The sequence below is a fragment of the Gigantopelta aegis genome, unplaced genomic scaffold, assembly GCF_016097555.1.
Source record: "Gigantopelta aegis isolate Gae_Host unplaced genomic scaffold, Gae_host_genome ctg1752_pilon_pilon, whole genome shotgun sequence".
Taxonomy (NCBI): Eukaryota; Metazoa; Mollusca; class Gastropoda; order Neomphalida; family Peltospiridae; genus Gigantopelta; species Gigantopelta aegis.
In genome coordinates, this window is record NW_024532785.1 from 202680 (window position 1) to 228054 (window position 25375).

Consider the following 25375-nt stretch of genomic DNA (forward strand, 5'->3'; position numbering starts at 1 on the left):
GTAGATCAAATACCAATGAATGAAAGGGCTTGGCCAGTTTACTTGTACGCTAGCCCAACCCACTGACAGGGTGGGAGGTGCTAATTACTGTAATGAATAAGATAATTAATTGTATTCTATTAACCTTTTTGGTAAACTTAATTTGTTAAGTTTTATAAATAAGTCATAATTTATTACCTATTTCAGCATCTACTAACAAAAGACTGTGATTGACAATTACATAGTCTTAATGTATGCAATATATATAACACAATTACAATATAACTTATTAATTAGTCTTAACTGTTTAGTTTTAATCAGCTTCTTAAATAGTTGGATCAACTGAACTAGAAGAATCTCCTCCACCAGTAAATCCTCCAGCACCTGAAAATCCTCCAGCACCAGGGGAGGCACCTCCATCTTGATTGTGTTTAGTGACAATAGGCATGCAGACCTCTCCAATTCTTTCTGCAGGTATTCAATTCATCTTTCTCGGCAGTTTGTTTTTGTCTAACCAATCAATGGCCTCCTTGCATTTGTTTGATAACTGTCTGGCGATCTTCTTCGCTTACTTTGTCCTTAACTTTTATCATCTTCCATTTTTCTCTTCATAGTAAAGGCATAATTCCTCCAGGCCATTCTTAGCAGAAATACGTTCTCTCTCTTTGTCATCTTCAGCTTGAAATTTTTTTAGCTTCATTAACCATACGTTCAATCTCTCCAGCTGAGAGATGCTCCTTGTCATTAGTGATAGTAATTTTGTTTTCTTTACCAGTTCTTTTGTTCAACAGCCGACACGTTCAAGAATATGATTTGTATCAATGTTAAAGGTGACTTCAATTTGAGGAATTCCTCTTGGAGCAGGTGGGATACCAGACAATTCAAACTTGCCCAAAATTGCTATGGCTTGGTCACCCTCATAGACCTGAATTAGCACACTAGTCTGGTTGTCTAAGAGTGTAGTAAAATTTTGAGTCACTTCTTGGGAATGGGAGAGTTCGCTTGATGAGAACTCATCATGTCTTTTTGTCTAATCTCGTGTTCTTTATTTCATCAAAGCACATCTATTGCTATAATACCAAGAAGAAAGAGGAGCAACATCAAGAAGCAAGAGAGCCTGGGTTTCTTCGTTTTTTACACAACTCAAATTGGCAGCAGCCTGGACAGCTGCTCCTATAGCAACAAGCTTCATCTGGGTTGATGGATTTGTTGAGTTCTTTACCATTAAAAAATCTTGTAAGAGTTTTTTTGAATCTTTGGAATACGAGTCGATCCTCCTACCAGTACCATATCATGTATTTGACCTTTGTCAAGCGTGGCATCTCTGAGAGCTTTCTCAACTGGTTCCAGTGTCCTTCGGAAAAGATCATCACAGAGTCTTCAAAACGAGCTCCTAGTGATGGTAGTGTAGAAATCAATTCCTTCAAATAGACAATCAATCTCATTGAAGCCTGAGCAATGAAGATAAAGTTCCCTTGGCACGTGTCACAAGCCATTCGAAGTCGTTGGACAATCTGGCACTTCTGCTGATGTCCTCTTGTTCTTACGTTTGAACTCCTGGATAAAGTTTTCACCATACGATTATCGAAATCCTCACCACGAGATGGTTGTTCACCTGAGGTAGCTTAATACTCAAAGAACCCATCTTCAATTGTTAGCACCGATACATCAAAAGTACCACCTCCTAGATCAAAAATGAGTACATTTCGTTCACATCCAATTTCCTTGTCTAAACCAAGGCAACACTGCTGGCTTTGGGTCCACTGATGATACGTAGGAATGTTAATTCCAGCAATAGTTTCCAGCATCCTTAGTTGCTTGACGTTGAGAGTAGTTAAAGTAGCAGGAACAGTGACCACAGCATCATCAATATCTTGCCCAAGTATGATTTCAGCTATTTTTTTCATTTTAGAGGTCAGAACCATTGACAAAATCTCTTCTGGATGGAAGGCTTTTGTCTTTCCCCTGTATTCTACTTGTATTTTTTGGTTTACCTTCAGCCTCAACCACACGAAAGGGCCAGTGTTCTAGATCTGCTTGAACTGTTGCATTGGTTAAATCGTCGACCAATCAAACGCTTTGCACAAAAGACAGTGTTGTGTGGTTTGAGGTGACTTGGTTTTTTGCAGCAATCATCGCCAATTAGTCGTTCTGTTCAGTAAATGCAACATAACTAGGAGTTGTCTTGTTACCATGATCATTAGGAATTATTTCCACTTTACACCATCACGAAAATTCCCACACAAGAGTTACATGTCCCCAGATCAATACCATTGCTAGTGCTGGACCCTCATACATTTGTGCTTTGAGCCTAAAATAGATACACATATAACTGTATTTATTTTGTAGCTAATTAACTTGATTGCTTCATGTAACAGCTTACATAGCCAATTTTGCTATGTAACCTGTTTACATATATTGTACATGTAATATGTACAATACATTTTACAATGTTGCATGTTGTATATTTTGCTTTTTGTCATGTATGAATACTATTTTTAGTTGAAAGTGTCTTATCTATTTTTAGTGAAGTTAGGAATTGGGAAGGTTTTATGATCTATATTAATCTTGATACTAGACATTTCCACCTGGGGGAAGGAAAACACTTGGTACCAAAACTACCGTAGTTCGGGAAAGTTTTCGTTGTTATCGACGATGTACGAAAATTAGTTAACCCCTAAATTTTGCACATTTGAAATATTTACGGGTATGTAGTGCATGTGTTACGTGGTGTGTGTAGGGACAGTGTTCGAAGTGTAGGGAGTGTAGCTATACGACTAAGAATGACTCGCTTTTTGAGATATCTGAAAACCTTACGGATGATCCAAAATGTTCCGTCATCCCTCCATACAACCACAGACAATTGCTGGCCGCGCCGAATGATGAAGGCCACGAAAAGCGGTATCCAAAATGTGGACCTTATCTGCCGTATAGTTCACAGGCATACGAGCTAAAATTGGTAATTACGATAGTCATCATGATGTTCCTGCAGCCTTGCATTTCTTTTTTAGATTATTTACATGATAGCCTCCAATAATGTGTTGCACGTTTGCAAAAATTTAGGGGGTTGATAAATTTTCGTACACGCCTCTTTTGTCCGATTTTGTAACACGAAAGTTTTCAGCGATCTACGGTATATTAAGGATTTATGGTCTAGCAAAATAATGATCCATTGCTAATGATGTGATCTTGTGATCAGTTACACACAGAAATGGTCAATTACAACAATTCATGTCATTTGACATTTCTAATTTCTACAGCTGATCAATAAATGTCATGAATCATACTGTGGTATAATATAGACATGTACATAAATTGCTAGTATATATTATATACATTTATTTATGTAATTGATACAATTGATAATTTAATTAATGGCTTAATATTTTTAATACTGTGTCTAGGTAGCTCTGTTTTGATATGTGAAATCAATATTAATATATCGACCATTATTGTAGAACAAAACTGTATTATTTTTGTACATTAAAGTAGGTTTTTCTCTACCAGCTACCTACATGTAAATGTATTGTATTTTCAAAAACATATTCAATTAGCCAACCAATTAACCATGTACTTTTTATAATTACCATTATTATATAATTAAAATTATTTTAATCAATAAATATATCCATGAATACACAGCTAATTACATTGCAATCCACTTACATGGACTAACTTGTACAGTTTTTGAGGTGAAATCGTTGGATAGAATAGGAGGAATAATAACTTTAAGAAAAAAACTTATATTTCAAAAGTTTTAACAACTCAAAACACTGAAAAATCAAACCAAAAGTAAGCAACTTATATAGAGATAGACAAAAATGCAATATCATTAAAAGATGATGCAATAAGTTAGATAAACAAAACTGATGAAATAACAAATGAATAAGTTTAATATTAGACATTAGAGGAAACAATATATGATAGGCAATATTCATAGTTTGTAAACAAAGCTCTAATCAAGAAGCTCTCAACTCAAAGATCATGACATTTACTGATCAGCTGTAGAAATTAGAAATGTCAAATGACATAATTGTTGAGATGGTTCAATTGACCATTTCGGTGTGTATGTAACTGATCACATGATCATATCATTAGCAATGGATCATTATTTTCTAGGCCATAATTCTTAATATATAGTCTTGGTGCCAGAGGTTTCCTTTCCCCCTAGTGAAATTCTAGTATCAAGTAGATCATAAACCTTCCTAATTCCTAACTTACTAAAATAAGATAAGACACTTTCTAAGAATAGTATTAATTCATACATGACAAGCAAATATACAACACGTAACATTGTAATGTATAATTGTACATGTAACATGTACAATATGTACACAGCTTATGAAAGCAATCGATTGGCCACAAAAGAATACAATTTTTTGTATCTATTTTTTTGCTCGAAGTACAAGTAGCAATTTGCTATGCAACCATTTACATGGACTACGTACTTGTACAGGTTTTGAGGTAAATCTTGAGTTAGAGCTTCTAGATTAGAGCTTTGTTTACAAACTATGAATATTGCCTATCATGGTATTGCTTCCTTTCTAATTATAGTATTAACTTATTCATTGTTATTGCATCAGTTTTAACTTATTGCATCATCTTTTAATGATATTGTTGCTACTTTGGTTTGATTATCAGTGTATTGACTTGTTTAAACTTTGAAAAACGTTTATAAGTTTTTTTTTAAAGTATTATTCCTGAGATTAATGTTTGAGACATATCTGCTACATAGTCTGATAAAGACATTACATTACTGCTAAATCTTCCTTTGATATGTTGATCTTTCTCTATGGCTTTCTTTCTCTGATGAGATGGATGATGCATAATCATACATTAACTGGGTTTACTACAATTTGTGATAGTGGTGTAATTGTGATGTTAGTATAATATACTTATTATGTTTCTTGGTTAAAAAGTGACATATGTAATTGTCAGGAGTGTGTGTGTGCAAGTTTTGGTACAGTAAAGGGGACTACCATCTGTATCTTAATCTACCCATTGGGATAACCTGTAATCTCTTATGAATATGCTGGAAACCTCTTAACAGGTATTTATTATACAAGTTATCAATGTGCAATATTGTTAGAACCAATATACACTAGATTATGACCAGAAATAATAAGAATAAACTGTATTGTTTTATCTGATTCTATAGATCAATACACTCCTTGAAATTTACTTGCAGACATTCTTGTGTGTGTGTGTTAGGTTGACTGTGATTTTATAGCCATATATGCAAATCACTGTAATGTGTTATATAAAGTGTCATCTGAAGTTTCCTACCACATATGCAATCTGTTATATATATACACTTCTAACAATATTACTATAGAACTTTAGAGTGTAGAACTTGACATCCTCCCATCTGTGAAATTTAATTATAATAAACATACTTAGCTGTTTTATTCAGAGTTATAGAGACAAAATCTCTTCGAAGGAGAACATTACTGCTTCTTCTTATATTCCATTTGGGATTTTGATTGACCATTGGTTTCCACCATTTTGAAGGACCAATGCTCACAATCTGTTTGAACTCTGAAGTCATTAAAATGTTGTCCTATCAAATGCTATCCCACAACATGAGTTGTTTGAATTTCATGATTATCACCAATATATATCCTGCATCAGTGAATGTGAATAGCCTGCCCAGTGGAGTTATTGACTGTCACAGTCCATTTAGGAATTTATCATAAAAGTCACGATCAGTTGGGAAATGGATTCTTCCAGGTACCAGTAGAAGCTGTTGTAAAGTCTAAAGGATTACAGAAATGTTCAATGTAGACTAAGAGTGGAGGTGTGGTTGACATTAAAATAAAAGCTAATAAATTACTAAGACAATATAATATTCATAGTTATCTGTTAGTCCCCACCCACTGCACTTATGACCTCACACGAACAAGAGAAATTAACTATAATGGGTAATATAATACCCTTGGCAAAGAGAACAAGATCAACTTAGAGAGTTGCCGGCGCCACTAACAAGAGATCACTCGGTATTTACTGTATCTCATCTTGGTAAGCCCCTTTATATAATGGTGTTTTACTTACTCGGGACTGTTTGGTTTTGTAGAGCCCCGTCATCTCATTGACATTATTAATGTTTTAGAAAGACATCATTTTCCAAGCACAAAATGGTATAAACTAGGGTTTTCATCTTCGTCTACGGAAGAATACACTGGATATTATTGGAGAAGGAAAACATAAAGATGATCCTGGTAGATGTCTTCTAGAATGTCTGATCAATGGTTGAAAAGAGTTTGATGGTGTAAGAGAGCCCAACTTGGGATCTGTTGATCAATGCTCTCAAAGATATTGGAGAGGTTGTTACATCTGAGAACATAGGAGAACAAGTAAGTGAAGATATCATGTTACTGTGTACAAACCTAGTTTATGATATAGGAGAGGAAATGACATTACCTACTGTTCAGCAGTTTTTACCTTTTCAGAAATGGTTCTGGTAATTTTATTTATCATGTCATTAGTTTTATATTTTATAATTATTAGCAACTATTGCTGATATTCTTCAGAATCTTTTAGCTGCATTAGAACAAGCTAGGATTTATCCAATGAAAATGGCTCAGATGTTTTTCAGTTATAAATGTATCAGTGAAACAACACTTGATGAGGTAGAGATATTAGAAAAACTCATTGGATGCTAAAAAGAGAACTCTCCTATTGCTATCTCTGGTGTGGTGTCCTTAGATCACAAGCTACTTAAAGTGTTAGCTACAGTATTGTCTAAATTTGAGGAGACGAGGGCTCTTTCTCACAAAATATTTAATGAATATAGTAAGATTCATTGCTATGTATGTAAAATATATATATTTATTGCTTGCAGTTAAAATTTTCCCAGAAGATCTTACTTTCAGTAGCCATCCCAGAAGTACTTCTCTATAACAGTAGTCTGATGAGTCGTGAAGGTCATGCTAGTGACATTTTACGCTATCATTATGGTGACCTCTCTCTATCTCTATATAATACCATTTATATCTCACAGCTACTTTGTGGGGAGAAAGTAATCACATCAACAGAGTTCTTAACTATAGAGTCTCCTGAATTGTCTCAGTCAGAGAGAGTTACTGTCATTTTAAGAGCAATTCGTAATGCTGTTCATACCAGCTGTCATAACCTGGAGGTATTTGCTAGTATACTACAAAAAGTTCCTGAGAATTTTCAATTAGCCACTGTTATTCTGAAAGATTGCCGTAAGTACTACAAGTTATTAAACAAGGAAAAAGAGGACCCAATTTAGAAATAAATAACTTGTGTCATTAACAATGTGGGTTTTATTTTACTGGGGTGTGGGGTGGGGGGGAAAGCTTTTCCCCCAAACTCAGTAACTTCCCCAAAAAAATTTACAGTATTTAGTAGCATGAAATTAATAAAAAACAAGATTGAGAAGCAGGATGTGAGAAGAAACATTAGAGCATGCGATGAGAATATGTATTGAAGGATCTGAAACGTTAACAGATGAAACCCTGGAAGAATTATTGAAAATTACAAAAAGTCAAGAAAAGAAAAATAGCACTGTAATTAATAATTATTATTTATTCTCTTTAGTTATTAGCAACATGTTATTCATTAAAGCTAAAAGTGCATTGGAAGTCAACTTCCCCCCCCCCCCCAAAAAAAAAAATTCTAGATAGAACACTGACAATGTATACTTAATATAATCAATTCTGCTATTGTGGCATGTGATAGCACTTGCTACCCTCAACTTGTATTACTAAACACTAAAAGTCACACATGCATACAATTAATTATTAAATTTGACAATAGTTGGGCAAACTTTCTCTCATTTCATAGACTCTCTCCTATTATTATCATATTCATTAGTAATTATTTTTTTATTATTTTGTTATTTTGTAGAGAAAGCTTATGATCATATTCCCATACATTCCTCAAAGTATGAGTGCACAGTTTGGTGAAATCAGAGCTGAATTTGAAGTGACCTTTAGTAATATTTGCGAAGCAATCAAGGCAGCATCAGATCCACCTGTACAATTTGAGGATCTAAGACAGTTTCTCCGAAAAGCATACCCTCACCTCAGGGATCATTTGGATCATGCAAGGTCTACTGACGACATACTAGATCTCATTAAAGAGAAATCTACATTGATTGATCTTAGCTTTTTGTCAGCTATTGCAAAGAAGTTTGATGTCAAAGTAGCTACACAGCAAATTGAAGCATACCAATGTTTTCTTAAAGAGCGTTGCCAGAGCACGTCTGACTTTCTAGACCAAATGTTGAAAGTGACCAGACTACCATGTCTTCTTCAATGTGAGACTGCTACATTTGTCTTGAACTGGGAACCACAAACCTGTACATTGACCTGATATTCAATACATTCTTTCAAAATCTTTAGGAAGAAATGTTCAATTGCAAATTCATTATGTAACAATTGGAAACTCCATCATTATCACCTGTTACTTCCCACTTCACTTAGCCACTTTCCTAATTGCCAAAGCTCAGGAAACTCTTGAAGTGGTGAAGAAAAGTGGATTAATTAAACTTATTATCGGTCACTGTGTTATTTTTGATAAACCAAAATAGATCAGGTAAGAACTGTGTTTGTTCTATTAACATTAACTGTTGTACATGTAGGAAGTGAAGTCTTTAGAGATGACTTTAGAAGAAGAAACAGAGAGAATCAGAAAAAACTGAGAAGTCAACTTGAAGTACAATTCAGAATAACTAAAAAAAATGACACAGGAAAATGAAAATTTGAAGTCTAGACTTAAAAGTAGTAAAGGTAATTAATTTGATTATTTTATGATGTTATCATATTATCATTCTGTTACAGCTGATAAAGTGAAAATCAGAGAAAAGTCAAGACAAAATCTACTGAAAAGACATATGACTTGGAACATGAGTCAGAGGAATGGAAGGTAGGCAGCACTCACAGCTAATATCATGATTACTTCAAATATATATTAATTAATTCATGAAATATTATAGATTTGAGGAAAGTAAAAAAAAAAATGAAAAAAAAATATGTTGTTAGAACTTAGTCAGTTAAATCGTCACAGAAAGACACCTACAATTCTTGTATAGTGGCTATTATATGTAATAGATATGTACATATTGTCTAATGAAAGTAATCTGTTAATTTGGTATTTCTTCTTATCACATTATATAGTAACTACCTTAATAACATATATACTTTGTCTTAAGGGTGGAATCTAAGGGTTATGAATATTATTTTGAGTAACTGAGTGACATGACAAGAAATGGATACTGAAATAGCAAATTAATATGTCCTAGATATTAAACTAGTGATCAATCAAATTTGTTTTAGTTAATCAATTAATTTATTTACACATAGGTGTAGCCCAATAGTCAATACAATATATAAAATATTTCTTTACTGTATGTATCTTCTATAGAGGAAACAACAATCATTAATAACATCTCTTACTTTACAATTAAGAGAGAAAGAGGAAAGAAATGTTCATTTAACAGAGAACATAAAAGGTATATTAACAACATGTATAGTTCTTTACTTTATCTATTGTAGATCTGAGGTCTAGGATATTAGAGGTGAGAGATCTCCTTAAAACTAGTCATCCACTTCTAAGTCAAAAACTTGAGGAACCACTTGATAGCAAAACAAGAAGGTAAGGACACTGTATATTATTTATCACTTCATATTTTAGACACAGAAGCCATATGAGTTGGTTGACAAGATGAAAACAACTAGAGGACCTCACATCTACTGTCCAAGAAAAACAAGGTATTATATAACTACTTAAAATGTACAGCATGTTATATTGTGTATTGTGTAGCTACTGACAGACAACAAGAGATTACTAAATTACAGGAGATGATTAGTTTTCACTAACTCTTCAATTGACAGAGAAAGATAAAATCATTACTCAGTTAACATCAAAAGATACAGATGAGGAGGACAGCCAACAAGAATCATCAGATGATGAACTACCAAGTAAGCTGTAATTGTAACTTTAATAATATTTTAAACATGTCATTAAACTATACAATATATATATTATGGTACAGTATGTACTGGCTTGTAGCACACTCTTCATAACATATGATAACTCATCAATTTCATATACAACAACTGTATGTGCAATTTATTACATTTAGACACAAGTCTCTTTCATTAGTTACTTTTCATCACCACACCTTTGTCAATGTTCAGTAAGAATGAGTAATGAAAAAAAATTAAAATTTAAAGCTTACAATGTATTATGTTAAAATATCTTTACTGACGTCATTCAGACATTTTAGTACCTTGTGTGTCTTTCTCATAGTAGATAGTAGCATCCGCATCCTGGCTAATATCATCTAATGCAGTAAATTATAGTATAACACTCAGTAAATTTAAGTCTGCTTTGTAGAATCTGTTCATTTCCATACGTTGTTGTTATAGTAACCTAACACTAGTAAAGGCATCGTCTTCTTCATTAGACCTTGACAATTGTAGTTGAGCATGTTAGGAGGTGTGTATAGCTATTGTTGTGCATGTAAAATATTATATAGTAACTATGTTTTTATTATAGGAGACACTGGAAGTGTTAAGTGGACTAGTGATAGTGTTATACTTACTTCATCTACTGTGGCAGAATGTAAAGAAGTGATACATCAATTAAAGAGACAAAAACACACAACATGGTGGATCGAACTCTATGCGTTATCTCCTCAAAGTTTACTAACAGTATTAACTGATATTAATGAATGTCAAGTGAGGGGACTTATATAGAGAACACAAATTTTGATAGTATCAGTGTCAGTCAACTATTACAAGTAGTAACTTATAACATAACAATGGAGTACCTATTTCTTCACTCCTCACCTCTCCTACAGATACTTACCACTTACTTATAACAGCTCTAACTGGTAATAAAATAATCACGAGATTAGAGTTGCGTAATGACAATAACATTACTGATAAAGATATACCTCATCTCTCTCATCTCATCATTCACAATAAAACATTAGAAGTACTAGATCTCACTAACTGTCCTAATATTACTGAATTTGGTGAGCAACAATTACAAAATGTGTTATTAAAAATAATAGTTTGAGTGTTTTGTACATTAATGGTAATAGACTCCGTTAATTATTAGTTATTTTTTGTACTATTATTGTTGTATTTTTTATAAAAATAATAAACTATTTTAAATTCCAATAAGTCAATTTATAGTTAAATACTTTAGTTTCCAGTCTTTGTATTCTAGCAATTGTTATAAATTCACTTCTCTAGAAATTCTCTACTTGACAATTGCCACGCCTACAATAATTAATAAAGCTTCAATATTGTTATTTCTAATATTTACAATAGAATTATAACAAACAAACTAGACTAAATTGTATATTAATAGTCCTCTAGTTAGTAGCTATATAAAATTACATATTATTGCTATATCTAATACCACTAATTACTACTAACATCCATTAATTAAAGCCAACTTTCATTCATTTTATTTCACATTATTGGTAATATCTCCTAACATAATTATGATTAATAATACTTGTTATTAACTTAATTTTTGCTATGTGTTAATGGCAACATCTTGCAAGCTAGCCCAGTCTTTTCCTTTATAAGATTATAATATAACATTTTAATGAACATGATAAGAGGAAATGAAAATATAAATGTAATGATAAAGTGAAAACAAACCATATTTCAGTAGAGAACATTTAGAGAATAATTAATTTACAAATCGTACATTAAATCAAAGGTTTTTATAGACATACCCAACTATTAACACAGTATGGTTTGTCTGGGAAAGGTTCATTAGTCTGGTTTCCACACATTATTAATTTCACATTAAAGTATGGTCTTTCTTTGCAGGCTATCTAGACACTTAAAAATATAAATAATGTAAATATTAATTGATCTTAAAAAATAAAAATAAATCTATATTAGTGGTCAGGTATTATTGACTTCAAATCATAATGATACTGATGTATCTTAAATATCATGTTTTTAGTTTTTTATTAGATTCTCAATATTGGGATTCAACATATCTATTAAACCAGTCAAACCAATTAAAAATTATTATATAAAATGATTTATGCTAATAATATTTTATGAAATTTTCTTTGTCAGTTTTATGTTTGTAATACCAATTGCATATTTTGTATATATCATACAACTTAAACAAATTCGTGAAAATGTCTATATTGTCATAGAGAACATCTTACGAATTTGCTGACAGTTCTACTAATAGGTAGTTTCCCAGTAGTTTAAATAAATCTAAGTTTATTAAAAAAACTTGTGTAGTTTAAATAAATCTAAATTTATTAAAAAAAACCTTGTGTGTTGCCCAAACGATCCCTCCTCATTCACCCACTTAGCTTCCACTTAAGCTCCAGGATTCCCTGCTATTTTTATATGTACTTACGATTTTGCTTTCAATCTCTTGTGGGGCGCACTGTCTACGCTTATGAATGTCATTAACGGTAACTATGAAATGATTAACTAGCATCGCTACCTTTGAGGACCAAGAATAAAAGCAAACTAGAACAACGCTACTAATTATAATAATTTTATCATATTTTAATTTAAAGAAATAAAAATCATTAACTAAATACTCTTTTTCATTATCTTTGTTCCTTCTATCTAAATTTATAACAACTCCTTTAGTTCCTCGAGTGCTCCAGCTTTGGATAACTTTCTTAAGCCAATGGCTTTCGACTTACCTTGTTGTAGCTATAATTAGCTAATTATATAGGTCAACCTAAGACTGTCTATATAAACAGTTAATACAAAAATGGAAATTCATGATTTTATGTCTCAATTTTATAAGAAGTGGTGGCATAAGTTTAAGCTTTTTTAAAAAAAAGTGCAACATAAAAATATAGTACATCAAGAGAAGCCATGTAAATAATAAGTTATAAGCACAAAGTTAAAAATATCAGTTTAAACAGGTTTTATATATAAATAATCTATGTTATCAGTCACAACGTTAACGAGGAGCTAAGGAAAGAGTGAGGCTTCTGTTTATCCATTATCCATCCATATATCCATCATTCTATCCAATTTATTCCATTCATCCATTGTCCATCTATCTATCTATCCATTCATTTATTTTAACTCTTTTCTCTCTCATTTTATAGTGTCATTTTCTCCATCATTATTAGATACTACTATTAAACATATACATTACATATACTGATATGATATACTGATATGTAGTCAAAGTTTATTAAAGTGACATAACTCAATTACAGTAATCATACCTCATGACACATGTAGTTCTGTGAGAAGAATTCTGTAAATTATTACTTTATTTTTATATATTTCATTGGAAATGTCCATAATGTCTAACAGTGATAACTGAGTGATAATGAATTGATTGTAATTGGGGCCACTGTGAGCAAAGTAATTCCACATGTGTGATTTAAACAGACCATTCATCCAGGTTTGGTCAAAATAGTCTGAGTAGCCCTTGTCATCTGGTATTTCAATTTTTATTTGATTTCATCAACAATTCCTTACTGTTAATAACAAAATACTTATTAATCATTATGTTAGAAGATATTGCCAGTAATGTGAAATAAAGAAATTGTTGACTTTCATGTGACATGATGACATGCTACTGGTAACTACCGAGTGTTATCATGTGACATGACTGCTGAGTTTGACATCTTCTCTTTCTTCCTTGTCACATGAAAACATCACTCCTGATATAAGTTAAAGTAATCAAGAGATTGTCACATGATAATCACATGATCCCATCTTTTAATTGATTTATTGAACTACATTTTAATAACTTTTAATAACATCATAATAAGCAATCTATGTATCCATTTCATTTATCATACATTCAACTATTCATACATTAAGTTTATGTAGAGTTGATGTATGTGAATATATATATATATATATGATAGAGTGGAACTGAGCAGAGACTGTCACATGACTGTCATGTGACTAGTTTGTACATACATTATGATGATTAGATGCTTTGCTTAGAGTATTTAATAATTTAATTATTTCATTTAATATTGTTTTATTAATATTTCTAATATAAAAATATCATTCATACAATAATTATTACGTTCTAGTCAAATCCATCAGGTTCTTCATTGTAAAGAACAAGAGGTATACAAACTCTCTCTATCTCTTTCTTACGATGTTCAAACACTTCTATCTTAGCATTCCAGTTTTCATCAAGCCAATTAATAATCTCTGTAACATTTTCTCAAAGCTTTCTTTCGAGCTTCTTCATCGTTTCTTAGTTTGCCTTCTTCTATGGACTCTTCATAGATATAGCATAGTTCTCTAAGTCATTCATAGCAGTAACACGTTCTTCTCTTTTAAATCGTCTTCTTTGTACTTTTTAGCATCACAAATCATTTGATCTAATTCCTCTGCAGTGAGTCTGACATTGTCATTAGTAATAGTTGTTTTGCTCTCTTTGCCAGTACTTCTTTTCAACAGCATGCACATTGAGAATACTATTCCTATCGATATCTATAGTCACTGTTATTTGAGGTACACCTTCAGGAGCTGGTGGAATATCTGTTAATTCTAAACTGCCCAATGGATTGTTGTCTCTTGTCATGAGGTTCTCTCCTTCATATACAGTAATGGTCATTGATGTCTGGTTATCATAAGTAGTGGATATAACTTGTGATACCTTTTTTGGTATTGTAGAGTTACGTGTAATAAGAGGAATCATCACACCATGTTTTGAACTAATTCCGAGAGAAAGAGGAGCAACATCAAGAAGTAAGAGATCTTGGACTTCTTCACTTTTATCACCACTCAAAATAGCAGCCTGGACAGCTGCTCCATAGGCAACAGCTTCATTTGGATTGATGGATTTATTGAGTTCTTTACCATTAAAAAAATCTTGTAAGAGTTTTGGATTTTGGGGATACGAGTGGAACCTCCTACCAGTACAATATCATGTATTTGACCTTTGTCAAATTTGGCATCTCTAAGAGCTTTCTTAACATATTCTAGGCAATGTTGAAAAAGATCAGCACAGAGTTCTTCAAAACGAGCTCTAGTGATGGTAGTATAGAAATCAATTCCCTCAAAGAGAGAATCAATTTCAATAGAAGCCTGAGCACTTGAAGAGAGAGTTCTCTTGGCATGTTCACAAGCTGTTCGGAGTCGTTGTATTGACTTTGTATTTCCTCGAATGTCCTTTTTGTATTTGAATTCAAATTCATATACAAAGTAATTCATTAGACGATTGTTGAAGTCCTCACCACCAAGATGTGTACCTCCATTAGTGGACCAAACTTCAAATATATCATCTTCTATTGTCATTACAGTAATGTTGAGGTTTGTTCCACCAAGATCAAAGACGAGAGTGTTGTGTTCTTTCATAAGTGTCTTGTTCAGAAACCAAATGCAATAGCTCCTGCAGTTGGTTCAGAGATAATTCGGAGAATAAGCTAGCCGAGATTGTTCCAGCATCTATGATTGCTTCAATTTGTGCATTGTTAAAGTGTGAAGGAACAGTGATAACTGCATTAACAATGGGTATACCAAATATGCTTCAGCTGATTCTTTCATTCTAGCAAGTATCATTGCTAATATTTCAACTGGATCAAAAATTTTGCGTTCACCTCTAAAGCTAACTTTGATCTTTAGTCGATTGTTTATATTGAAAATCTGAAAAGGAAAGTGTTTCAGGTCCAATTGGACAGCTGGATCATTGAATTGTTGCCCAAATAAACCGTTCATACCATATATGGTATTGTACGGGTTTGTACCAATTCGGCTCTTGGCAGCATCACCAATAAGTCGTTCTGAATCAGTGAATGCGACATAACTAGCAGTTGTATTGTTACCATGATCATTAGGAATGATCTCCACTTTACCATGACGGAAAATAGCTACACAGGAATTAGTGGTTCCTAGATCAATACCAATTGCATGAAAGGGCTTGGCCATATTTCTTGTAGGCCAGCCCACCCACTAACAGGAGGGGCTACTAATGTAATCAATAAGATATTTTTGGTAAATTTTTATTTTTATAAATAATCCAAAATTTATCGACATAATTTAAGAGTCTACTACAAAAGACCGATAAATAAAATTAAATGTTAACAATGTATACAATATATTATAACAACTACAATGTAGCATAAATCAGTCTTGATTGATTGTCTAGTATTAATCAACTTCTTCAATAGTTGGACCAGCTGAACTAGAAGAATCTCTCCACTAGTAGATCCACCTGGAAATCCACCAGCACCTGGAAATCCTCCAGGCATACCTCCTCCGGCACCAGGGGGAGCACCACCAGCTTGATAGAGTTTAGTGACAATAGGCATACAGACTTTCTCCAGTTTCTTTCTGTTGATGTTCAAACTCTTCTTTCTCGGCAGTTTGATTCTTGTCTAACCAGTCAATGGCCTCTTGCATTTACCAATAACTGTTTGACGATCTTCTTCACTCACTTTGTCCTTTACTTTATCATCTTCCATTGTACTCTTCAGAGTAAAGGCATAACTCTCCAGACCATTCTTAGCAGAAATACGTTCTCTCGTTTATCATCTTCAGCTTTGTATTGTTCAGCTTCATTGACCATACGTTCAATTTCTTCAGCTGAGAGACGTCCCTTGTCGTTAGTGATAGTAATTTTGTTTTCTTGGCCAGTACTTTTGTCAACAGCAGACACGTTAAGAATACCATTTCTATCGATGTCAAAAGTGACTTCAATTTGAGGAATTCCCCTTGGAGCAGGTGGGATACCAGACAATTCAAACTTGCCCAAAATATTGTTGTCCCTTGTCATGGCTCGTTCACCCTCATAGACTTGAATCAATACACTAGTCTGGTTATCTGAGTATGTAGTAAAAGTTTGAGTCTCTTTCTTGGGAATGGTGGAGTTCGCTTGATGAGAGCAGTCATGACACCACCAGCTGTCTCAATACCAAGAGAAAGAGGAGCAACATCAAGAAGTAAGAGATCTTGGACTTCTTCACTTTATCACCACTCAAAATGGCAGCCTGGACAGCTGCTCCATAGGCAACAGCTTCATCTGGATTGATGGATTTTGTGAGTTCTTTATACCGTTGAAGAAATCTTGTAAGAGTTTTTGGATCTTTGGGATACGAGTGGAACCTCCTACCAGTACAATATCATGTATTTGAACCTTTGTCAAACTTGGCATCTCTGAGAGCTTTCTCAACTGGTTCCAGTGTAACTTCGGAAAAGATCGCACAGAGTTCCTCAAACGAGCTCTAGTGATGGAGTGTAGAAATCAATTCCTTCAAAGAGAGAATCAATTTCAATAGAAGCCTGAGCACTTGAAGATAGAGTTCTCTTTGCCAGTTCACAAGCCGTTCGAAGTCGTCGACAGATCTGGCATTTCCACTGATTGTCCTTCTTTTTCTTACGTTTGAACTCCTGGATAAAGTGGTTCACCATACGATTATCAAAGTCCTCACCACAAGATGGGTGTCACCAGAGGTAGATTTAACTTCAAAGATTCCATCTTCAATTGTTAGCACGACACATAAAGGTCCACCTCCTAAATCAAAAATTAGTACATTTCGTTCAGTTTCCAACTTTTTTGTCTAAACGTAGGGAATGGCTGTGTGTGGGTTCATTGATGATACGTGAAACATTGATTGCAGCAATGGTTCCAGCATCCTTGGTTGCTTGACGTTGGGAGTCATTGAAGTACGAAGGTACTGTGACAACAGCATCGTTGATAGTTTTTCCCAAATAAGCTTCAGCTGTTTCTGTTTTATTTTAGTCAGGACCATTGATGAAATCTCTTCAGGATAGAAAGTTTTGTGTCTCCTTTGTGTTCTACTTGTATTTTTGGTCGACCTTCGCTTTCAATTACTGTAAAAGGCCAGTGTTTTTGCGATCTGCTTGAACTGTCGAGTCGTTAAATCGTCGACCTATCAAACGCTTAGCCTCGAAGACAGAGTTATGGGGGTTCATGGCGACTTGGTTTTTAGCAGCATCACCAATAAGGTCGTTCTGTGTCAGTGAACGCGACATAACTAGGAGTTGTTCGGTTACCTTGATCATTAGCAATGATCTCCACTTTGCCATGTTGGAAAACTCCGACGCAGGAGTAAGTTGTTCCGAGATCAATACGATAGCTGGACCTTAGATGGTTTAGACATGGTGACGTATCGTGCAGAAAGCTCCTTTACTGCAGATTTCAGAAATTCAATTGGTGATTCTTGTGAATTCTGTTGAATGAAAGGCGACTACGTCTATCAACTGATATAGTAGGAGTCTTCCACGTTCTCTACTATTCTCGAACATTCTTAGCCAATCAGATGAAAGAACTCCAAAACGTGTTTGTACTTGTACTAAATAGTTAGGGGAAATTCTCGGAGAACCTTCTAGAGCAGTACAGAGGCGTGGCTACTAAGTTGACAGGATATTTCCTTTTTGGGTGTATATTATTTAACCACACTGATGACTCATGGTATCCACTCAGCGGAGGAGGGCTTCATTGTCCAAAAGTTAAAGTTATTACAAGAAGCTAGAGCCAGGAGGCTAGAACATGGGAGCTTAGGTACACCTCTCAATACACTGTTATATAGGGACAACATATATGGGATTATTTTGTTTCATTTATAGGAGATTATACTGAAAGTACTTCAGTTTTTATAGGGAACTCTATTAAAACAAGTGGATTTATTCAACATTGTATAGATGTAGTACATAACAATAGTTTCAGTCAATGTTACTGCTACCAGTAACAGACATGTGTTGGTGTCTGACTCAAGTTCTTGTCAAGACCACCACCACTTCGGTCCATCTACAAAGATCAAATAGAGCGACTTAAAACAGATTCCTCTTTGTATAGAATGGTAAAGTATTATACATCAGGGCTGGCCACTGTAGGTATCATTGTATGAACACAGACTTGAAAATATTACCTTTAAGCTTATCCATACAAAAACTTTTTTGTAAATACTTCAGGTTCTATCCGGGGAAATCTCTTTGTATATTCCCATAAGATCAGTTAGTATTATAAATTACACAAATAGATAATGGCTTGTTAGTTGAGTTAAAAGATTTTTACCTCAAGTCAATACAATAATTGTAATATATAATAAAGTTATATGATATCAGTATCAATGACCTTATCAATGTACTCTCTCATATGAACCATTTATCAATGATGTCATGAATTTGTGAAATGTAGATTGCCATTTTGATAAGTGTGACAGTCTGATTGGTATCTCTAATCAATTTCCTTTTTAGGAAGAAATCATACAGGAAATGGTATTGGGTCAGACAAATCTTTGTTCCCAAGTGCAAGTAAATTGAATTACATTATATTATATTGTAGTGTATACATCCCTCAGGGAATTATACCTACAGACACTACAAAAGGAATATATTCAGGAAGAAGTCGTCAACTTTTAAACCAGTCCTTTGACCCATGACAGACTAGATTAAACACTTACACACATGTGAGTACAACCACATATAATGTATGTACAGGATGAAACCTCTCTATACATTAGACTGTCCTTTAATAGACCCATCCTCAATACAAAGGTTGAATATGAATATTAGCATTGGATTACACAAAACATAAGTTTGTATAATATATATCCTTTTGTACGAGTGGTTTCGTGAATGTATCATCATCGTTGTAGTCTGATAGTAACAATGATGTCGTTTTTTTTGTTGATTTAGATTGGAACATTGCTTGTAGCTGATACATAAGAAAGAAATGGTTGTATGGGTTCAGTGTCTCCACATGATATATGGAATAAATTAACTAAAAAATCAAATATTTTTAAAAAGGAGAATAGTAGTACTTACTAGTACTAGCTAGCTGAGGTGTTTACAAGAAATGAAACATGTTAAAATATATTATTTTAAAAACATGATTTTTTAAATGGAAGAACTTAAATAACTGTCAGTTCTAGTGAAATCATGGAATAGTTACTGCCCAGACTGTCCAACTTCTAATATATTCTGAAGCCTGCCTGTACAATCATAATAATACTTCTTCTTCTTCATTGCTAGTACTAATGTTAGTCTCTGTAGTATTACACCACAGTCTTTCTTCCACTCTGATATCAAGTGAGAGAAATTGCGAGTGTCTGTTTCATCACCGATTTTTTTCAAGAGGTTGGGCTTGCTGCTAGTCTTTTTGCTGACAAATCTTGTTCAGACGTTATATCCATTCGCTCCTGATGGTTTCTGTTCCATTGTAATAATCTGCTGCTGGTGATTTTAAGACTTAATCTCGCTTGATTGTGCTGGGAGTAGTAGTCAACTGTTCGTCTCCACCGAGTTCACAACTTATAAAGAGAGCTCAATTCACTCCGCTTATATTCATAACGTCTTTTGACAATAATGACGTCATTACATCAATCAACTGACAGGTTTGGTCTGGGGGGTGGTGGTCGTCTGGCAATAGTGATCTAAGGGTGTAAACTTATCGAGACTGGCCAGCTATGCCAACTGAATCACTTGTAACAAAGTAAGAGTCCTTCTATTGATCTAGTATTGAAAGTTCATTCTCTACAGATCTCTCTTCGTCTTCTCTTAGTAACAGAGAGACTAGTACATTATATTTGAACCCTCTGTAACATCCAAAGAGATAATTCGTCATGTATATACTAACTGGCCAGTCGAATGGGAAGAAAGAACAGTTTGATCATCCTCAATTCTTACAATTACTTTATCAAGGAAATTTCTCAGTCAGTCTACTACATTATCAGGTAATTATTTCTCTTGTTTTTGTTGTTGCTTGTAAGGGGAAATAGCACCAACTAATCAATTGGCACTTTGTATAGTATAATATGTAGTGTTATCTCTACAAATTGTCACATAGAATTAATAGGCTCTATATTATAATATACAAACAATGTAGTAACTATATATGGACTTCTTCCCATACAAATAGCATTTTTTGTGTTAATGATAGATAATTGTCTAGCCAATTTTCTCTGTGTATCAAAGCATATCCCATAAACCTCATAGTACACGACACTTCCTTTGTGTTACCATGGCAGCAACGCCTATTGCCACATCAAAGATCATTTATATTACATCATAGGTATTAAACCTTGAACCTTAGAGCAGAATTGTACAAATATGGGTATTGAAATAATTTATATGAATAATATGATTCAGGAAATATTACTGTCTACTAACATCATTGACTTTTAATGTCACTTCCTATGGTTCAGATTTGTCACTTCCTCATAACAAAAGTATTGTGATGCATCTTATTGTCAGAGCCAATGCGCCTCAAGAAGAAACACAAGGTTAATAGACACATTATGAATTACTCATAATATATTTTTTTATTTATACAGATCAGTCCAGACCCTCACGGAAAACCAATGACCATACTCAAAGTTGTTGTACAATTTTATAAGTCATATCACTGTTACGTGATCTATTAATTTTTAACTGTTAGTCATAACGATAGGGGTCTAATCATGTGATCCCTATTACATCATTAATGTCATCCTCTCATATGCATGTAAATATTGTCTTCTGCTATAATAATTTTTGTTCTATATAATGTGAAAATTTTATCTTGATTAGAAAAAAAGGATTTTTTGAATGAAATACATATTATAAAATATGAGAAGAAGGGAAATGAAAAGAGAAAAAGAACATTCAATATAATGTAAGTATCAGAATTGAAAGTGTGGTCAAAGATTATTTAATATATTTATAGTTCACACACAAGAAGAGAATGAAATGTTAACATTATATTTTACTATACAACAATAACTCTAATTGCCACAAAAAAATCACTGCCCATTGTTTAATTATTATAAATTATAGATTTAAATTGTGAATAATATGGTCTACGCACAGCACCCACCTCCCTTAGGCTTCTTCCCACTCAAGTCAACAGTAAAGTCAGTCTTTTTAGAAATAGATAAATGTCCTAAAACACTTATTCTCATGATGGCTGCTTCAAAGGGCTTGCTCTACATTAAGTGCTTGTTTAGCACTGGTCTCATAGTATGGCATATTGCCATTCTCAGTACACCATCTTCTTGCTTCCTCGGGGCTTACTTTACGATCACTGACATCAATTTTGTTACCTAAGACAACAAAGGGAAATTCTCTGGATCTTTTACATCTGCATAGTAAAGAAATTCTTTCTTCCACATGCTTAAATTTTGAAAACTTTGTACATCGTCTACAGCATAAGTGAGCAGACAGCAATCACTACCACGATAAAATGGTGTCCGCAAACTCTTAAATCTCTCTTGACCAGCAGTGTCCCAAATTTGAAGTGTGTAACGATCATTATCAACTTCCATATCTTTATTTAAGAACTCAACTCCAATAGTATGGACATACCAGGATCAATTTGTTGCTCACAAATCGTTGAATGAGTGAGGACTTGCCTACCCTCCATCTCCAAGCAGGACAACTTTGAGAAATATTGGCTTGTTTGACATGACTGTCAGGCAGTCTTGTACGTGGTACTATCACCTGAGTAGTGAAAGAAGAAGGAATAAGGTCTTGCAGACACACCCACCTTTCATAGAACGACTATAAGCTATCATACAGTGACTTAGCACAAGTAAATTAACGAGGTCTACTGCTTACCTCGAGTCTCGTTTGCTTACTCTAACTTAACCAGTTCAGCTAGAAGCACCACGTCATCTGAGATTGTCCTCACTAACTAAGAGTGTATTCACACTTAAGGTCATATGATCAGGTAGGCTGACTGAGGTCATTGAGCCACACCCACTTACTATTAATAAGATAATTTTTATTTTGCAGAATATAAAAATAATGCAGCTCATTTTTCAAAGGTAAAATTAAAACATATTTAACATTTATAACTCCTACTACTACTAGTGGTATGATCAAGTTTTATAGTTTTCAATGTCTTTCCTTGTTTTTGCTCATGATAACATTTGGTTACCAATTCAAAACCTTCTTGACTCCAGTTCCATTTTTAGCACTAGTTTCAACATATGGGATATTATGATGTTTATCACACCATGTCTTTACTTCATCTGTTGTTATTACAGTCTCAAGATCAGTTTTTATTACCCATAAAAAAAATGGTACATGTTCAATATTAACCTGTGTATATTGTATGCACTCATTATACCATTTGTCTAAGTTAACAAAACTATCACGATTGTCAACAGAGAACACCAGTACAATACAAGATGGATTTCTGTAGTAGATTCTATGTAACGGTACAGCAGTTCGCTCACTACCAGCTGTGTCCCAAAGCATAAGCTGATATATCTGTTCTTGTATTGTAATTCTTTTTGTTAAATAGTCAAAACCAAGGGCACTCATACGAGCTGGATCAAATTTATTTATCACTAATTGATAGATCAGAGATGTCTTACCCACTCCAGCATCTCCTATGATTATCACCTTGAGTTCAGGAATTCTTTCCATATTGAATTAAAAATATTCTGAACACACAGTGATGAATTTGTCAGCAGATACACTACAGGTGGATAAGGTGTGGTTACTAATCACAGATCTACCAGCTTCCTTATTTATTTTATGTTTTTTAAATAAAAAATAAGAGTTTGTAGGAAATATCATACTAAAAATTAAATGATATTATAGTAAAAATTAAAACAGTTAGCATTGACAGACCCGGTCACTTGAAGTATTCTGTTCATTTTTTAGCATTATTTGTCGTTTTTTTTACAGTTTTTAGCAAATTTTTTTGTTCTGTTGTGAGCTCATGAAAACGTCTGGTAAGTAATTCAAAACCTTCAAGGACTCCAGTTCCATCTTTAGCACTAGTTTCAAACATACGGAATATTGTGATGTTTATCACACCATGTCTTTACTTCATCTGGTGTAATCACAACTTTGAGATCACTTTTGTTACCAAATAAAACAAATGGCATACTCTCAATATCAATTTTGTGCAGTATTTTACACACTCTTCATACCATTTGTCTAAGTTGGAGAAGCTATCATGATTATCAACAGAAAACACTAGTACAATACATGATAGTGATCTAAAGAAGACTGGACTCAATGGTATATATCGTTCACCCTAGCAGTGTCCCAGACAGTGATTGATACGTTTCTTCATCTATTGAAACTTTCTTTCTCAAAAAATCAACTCCAATGGATGTTGGGATATCTGGACCAAAGGTATCTCTAGCAAATCGATACATAAGAGATGTTTTACCCACTCCAACATCTCCAATGAGTCTTACTTTGAGGTCAGGAATTCCTTCCATTATCTAATCAAATTATGTTGAATACAAGTGCTATTTTTGTCAGTAGAAAGATATTTATACTATAACATAATACGTTACAGGTGTGGTATCACTTACCAGTCATGGATGTTCACACACTATAACTAGGACATTCACCACACCCACTTGTAATAAAGCAAGCATTCTTGCAGGTCAAGCATAAGGAATGTAATATTTGCAAGTCCAATTACTATAAGTATTTCTATTAGCAATTAGTTTAATAGTTTCTTATACCTTTTTTGGTTTTTATGTTATCTTTTTTGTCAAGTTGGCTGCTCCAATTTTATCAAAGTTCTCGCGTAGCTAGCCCTTCCCGAGAGGGAGGGGCTGGCTACGCGAGACAAAGTTGAAGCATCTTATTTGGTAAGTCAATATGCCTGACCTTTCTTATAACAACCACTTTAAACTTGGAGATATGTAGTAAGTTGCAATTACTAATAATATATATATACAGTTTATTTTATGAACTCTTTGAATGAAAAATAATAAATTTGTACTCATCATAACACAGGATATACAATAAACTAAAATGGAGTATCATTAGTTAGCATTGACATATCCAGCCACTCAAAGTACTTTGTTCACTTGTAGCATTATTTGTCATGTTTACAGCTTTCAATTCAATCTTTTGTTTAGGTGTAAGGTCATGATAACATTTGGTTACCAATTCAAAACCCTCTTGGACTCCAGTTCCATTTTTAGCACTAGTTTCAACATATGGGATATTATGATGTTTATCACACCATGTCTTTACTTCATCTGCTGTTATTACAGTCTCAAGATCAGTTTTATTACCCAATAAAACAAATGGTACATGTTCAATATTAACCTGTGTATATTGTATGCACTCATTATACCATTTGTCTAAGTTATTAAAACTATCACGATTATCAACAGAGAACACCAGTACAATACAAGATAGTGCTCTATAGAAGTGTTTGGTTCAGACATGTAAATCGCTCAGCACCAGCAGTATCCCACAGAACAAGTTGATAGGTTTGTTCATCTCCTGAGACTTTTTTTCTCAAAAAATCTACACCAATTGTTGTCAGAAAGGCTGGATCAAACTTGTCTCTGACTAATCGATACATTAGAGACGTCTTACCAACTCCAGCATCTCCAATGATGATGACTTTAAGATCAACTGTTTCCATAACTGCTGAATCATTTTATAACGTGTTTGTAGTTTACGGTTGAGTACAGAGTGTGTTTACAAGAGAGGGTGTGGTCATGAGA

General features: G+C 33.7%; 1 protein-coding gene and 4 pseudogenes across 1 annotated transcript; all 5 read right to left on the reverse strand.

The window, feature by feature from the left end:
• Positions 1-457: 457 nt before the first annotated feature.
• LOC121391129 lies at positions 458-2924 on the reverse strand (annotated as a pseudogene).
• An 11281-nt stretch (positions 2925-14205) lies between these two features.
• Positions 14206-15866, reverse strand: LOC121391120 (annotated as a pseudogene).
• Positions 15867-16088: 222 nt separating this feature from the next.
• Positions 16089-18708, reverse strand: LOC121391130 (annotated as a pseudogene).
• A 3031-nt stretch (positions 18709-21739) lies between these two features.
• Positions 21740-22345, reverse strand: LOC121391131 (annotated as a pseudogene).
• A 1581-nt stretch (positions 22346-23926) lies between these two features.
• On the reverse strand, positions 23927-25293 carry LOC121391133 (ras-related protein SEC4-like). Its single transcript, XM_041522861.1, has 3 exons — positions 25089-25293; positions 24804-25045; positions 23927-24124 (listed from the first exon to the last, which is right to left on the reverse strand). Exons 1-3 carry the CDS (start codon positions 25291-25293, stop codon positions 23927-23929), a joined length of 645 nt encoding a protein of 214 aa, XP_041378795.1.
• Positions 25294-25375: the final 82 nt, after the last annotated feature.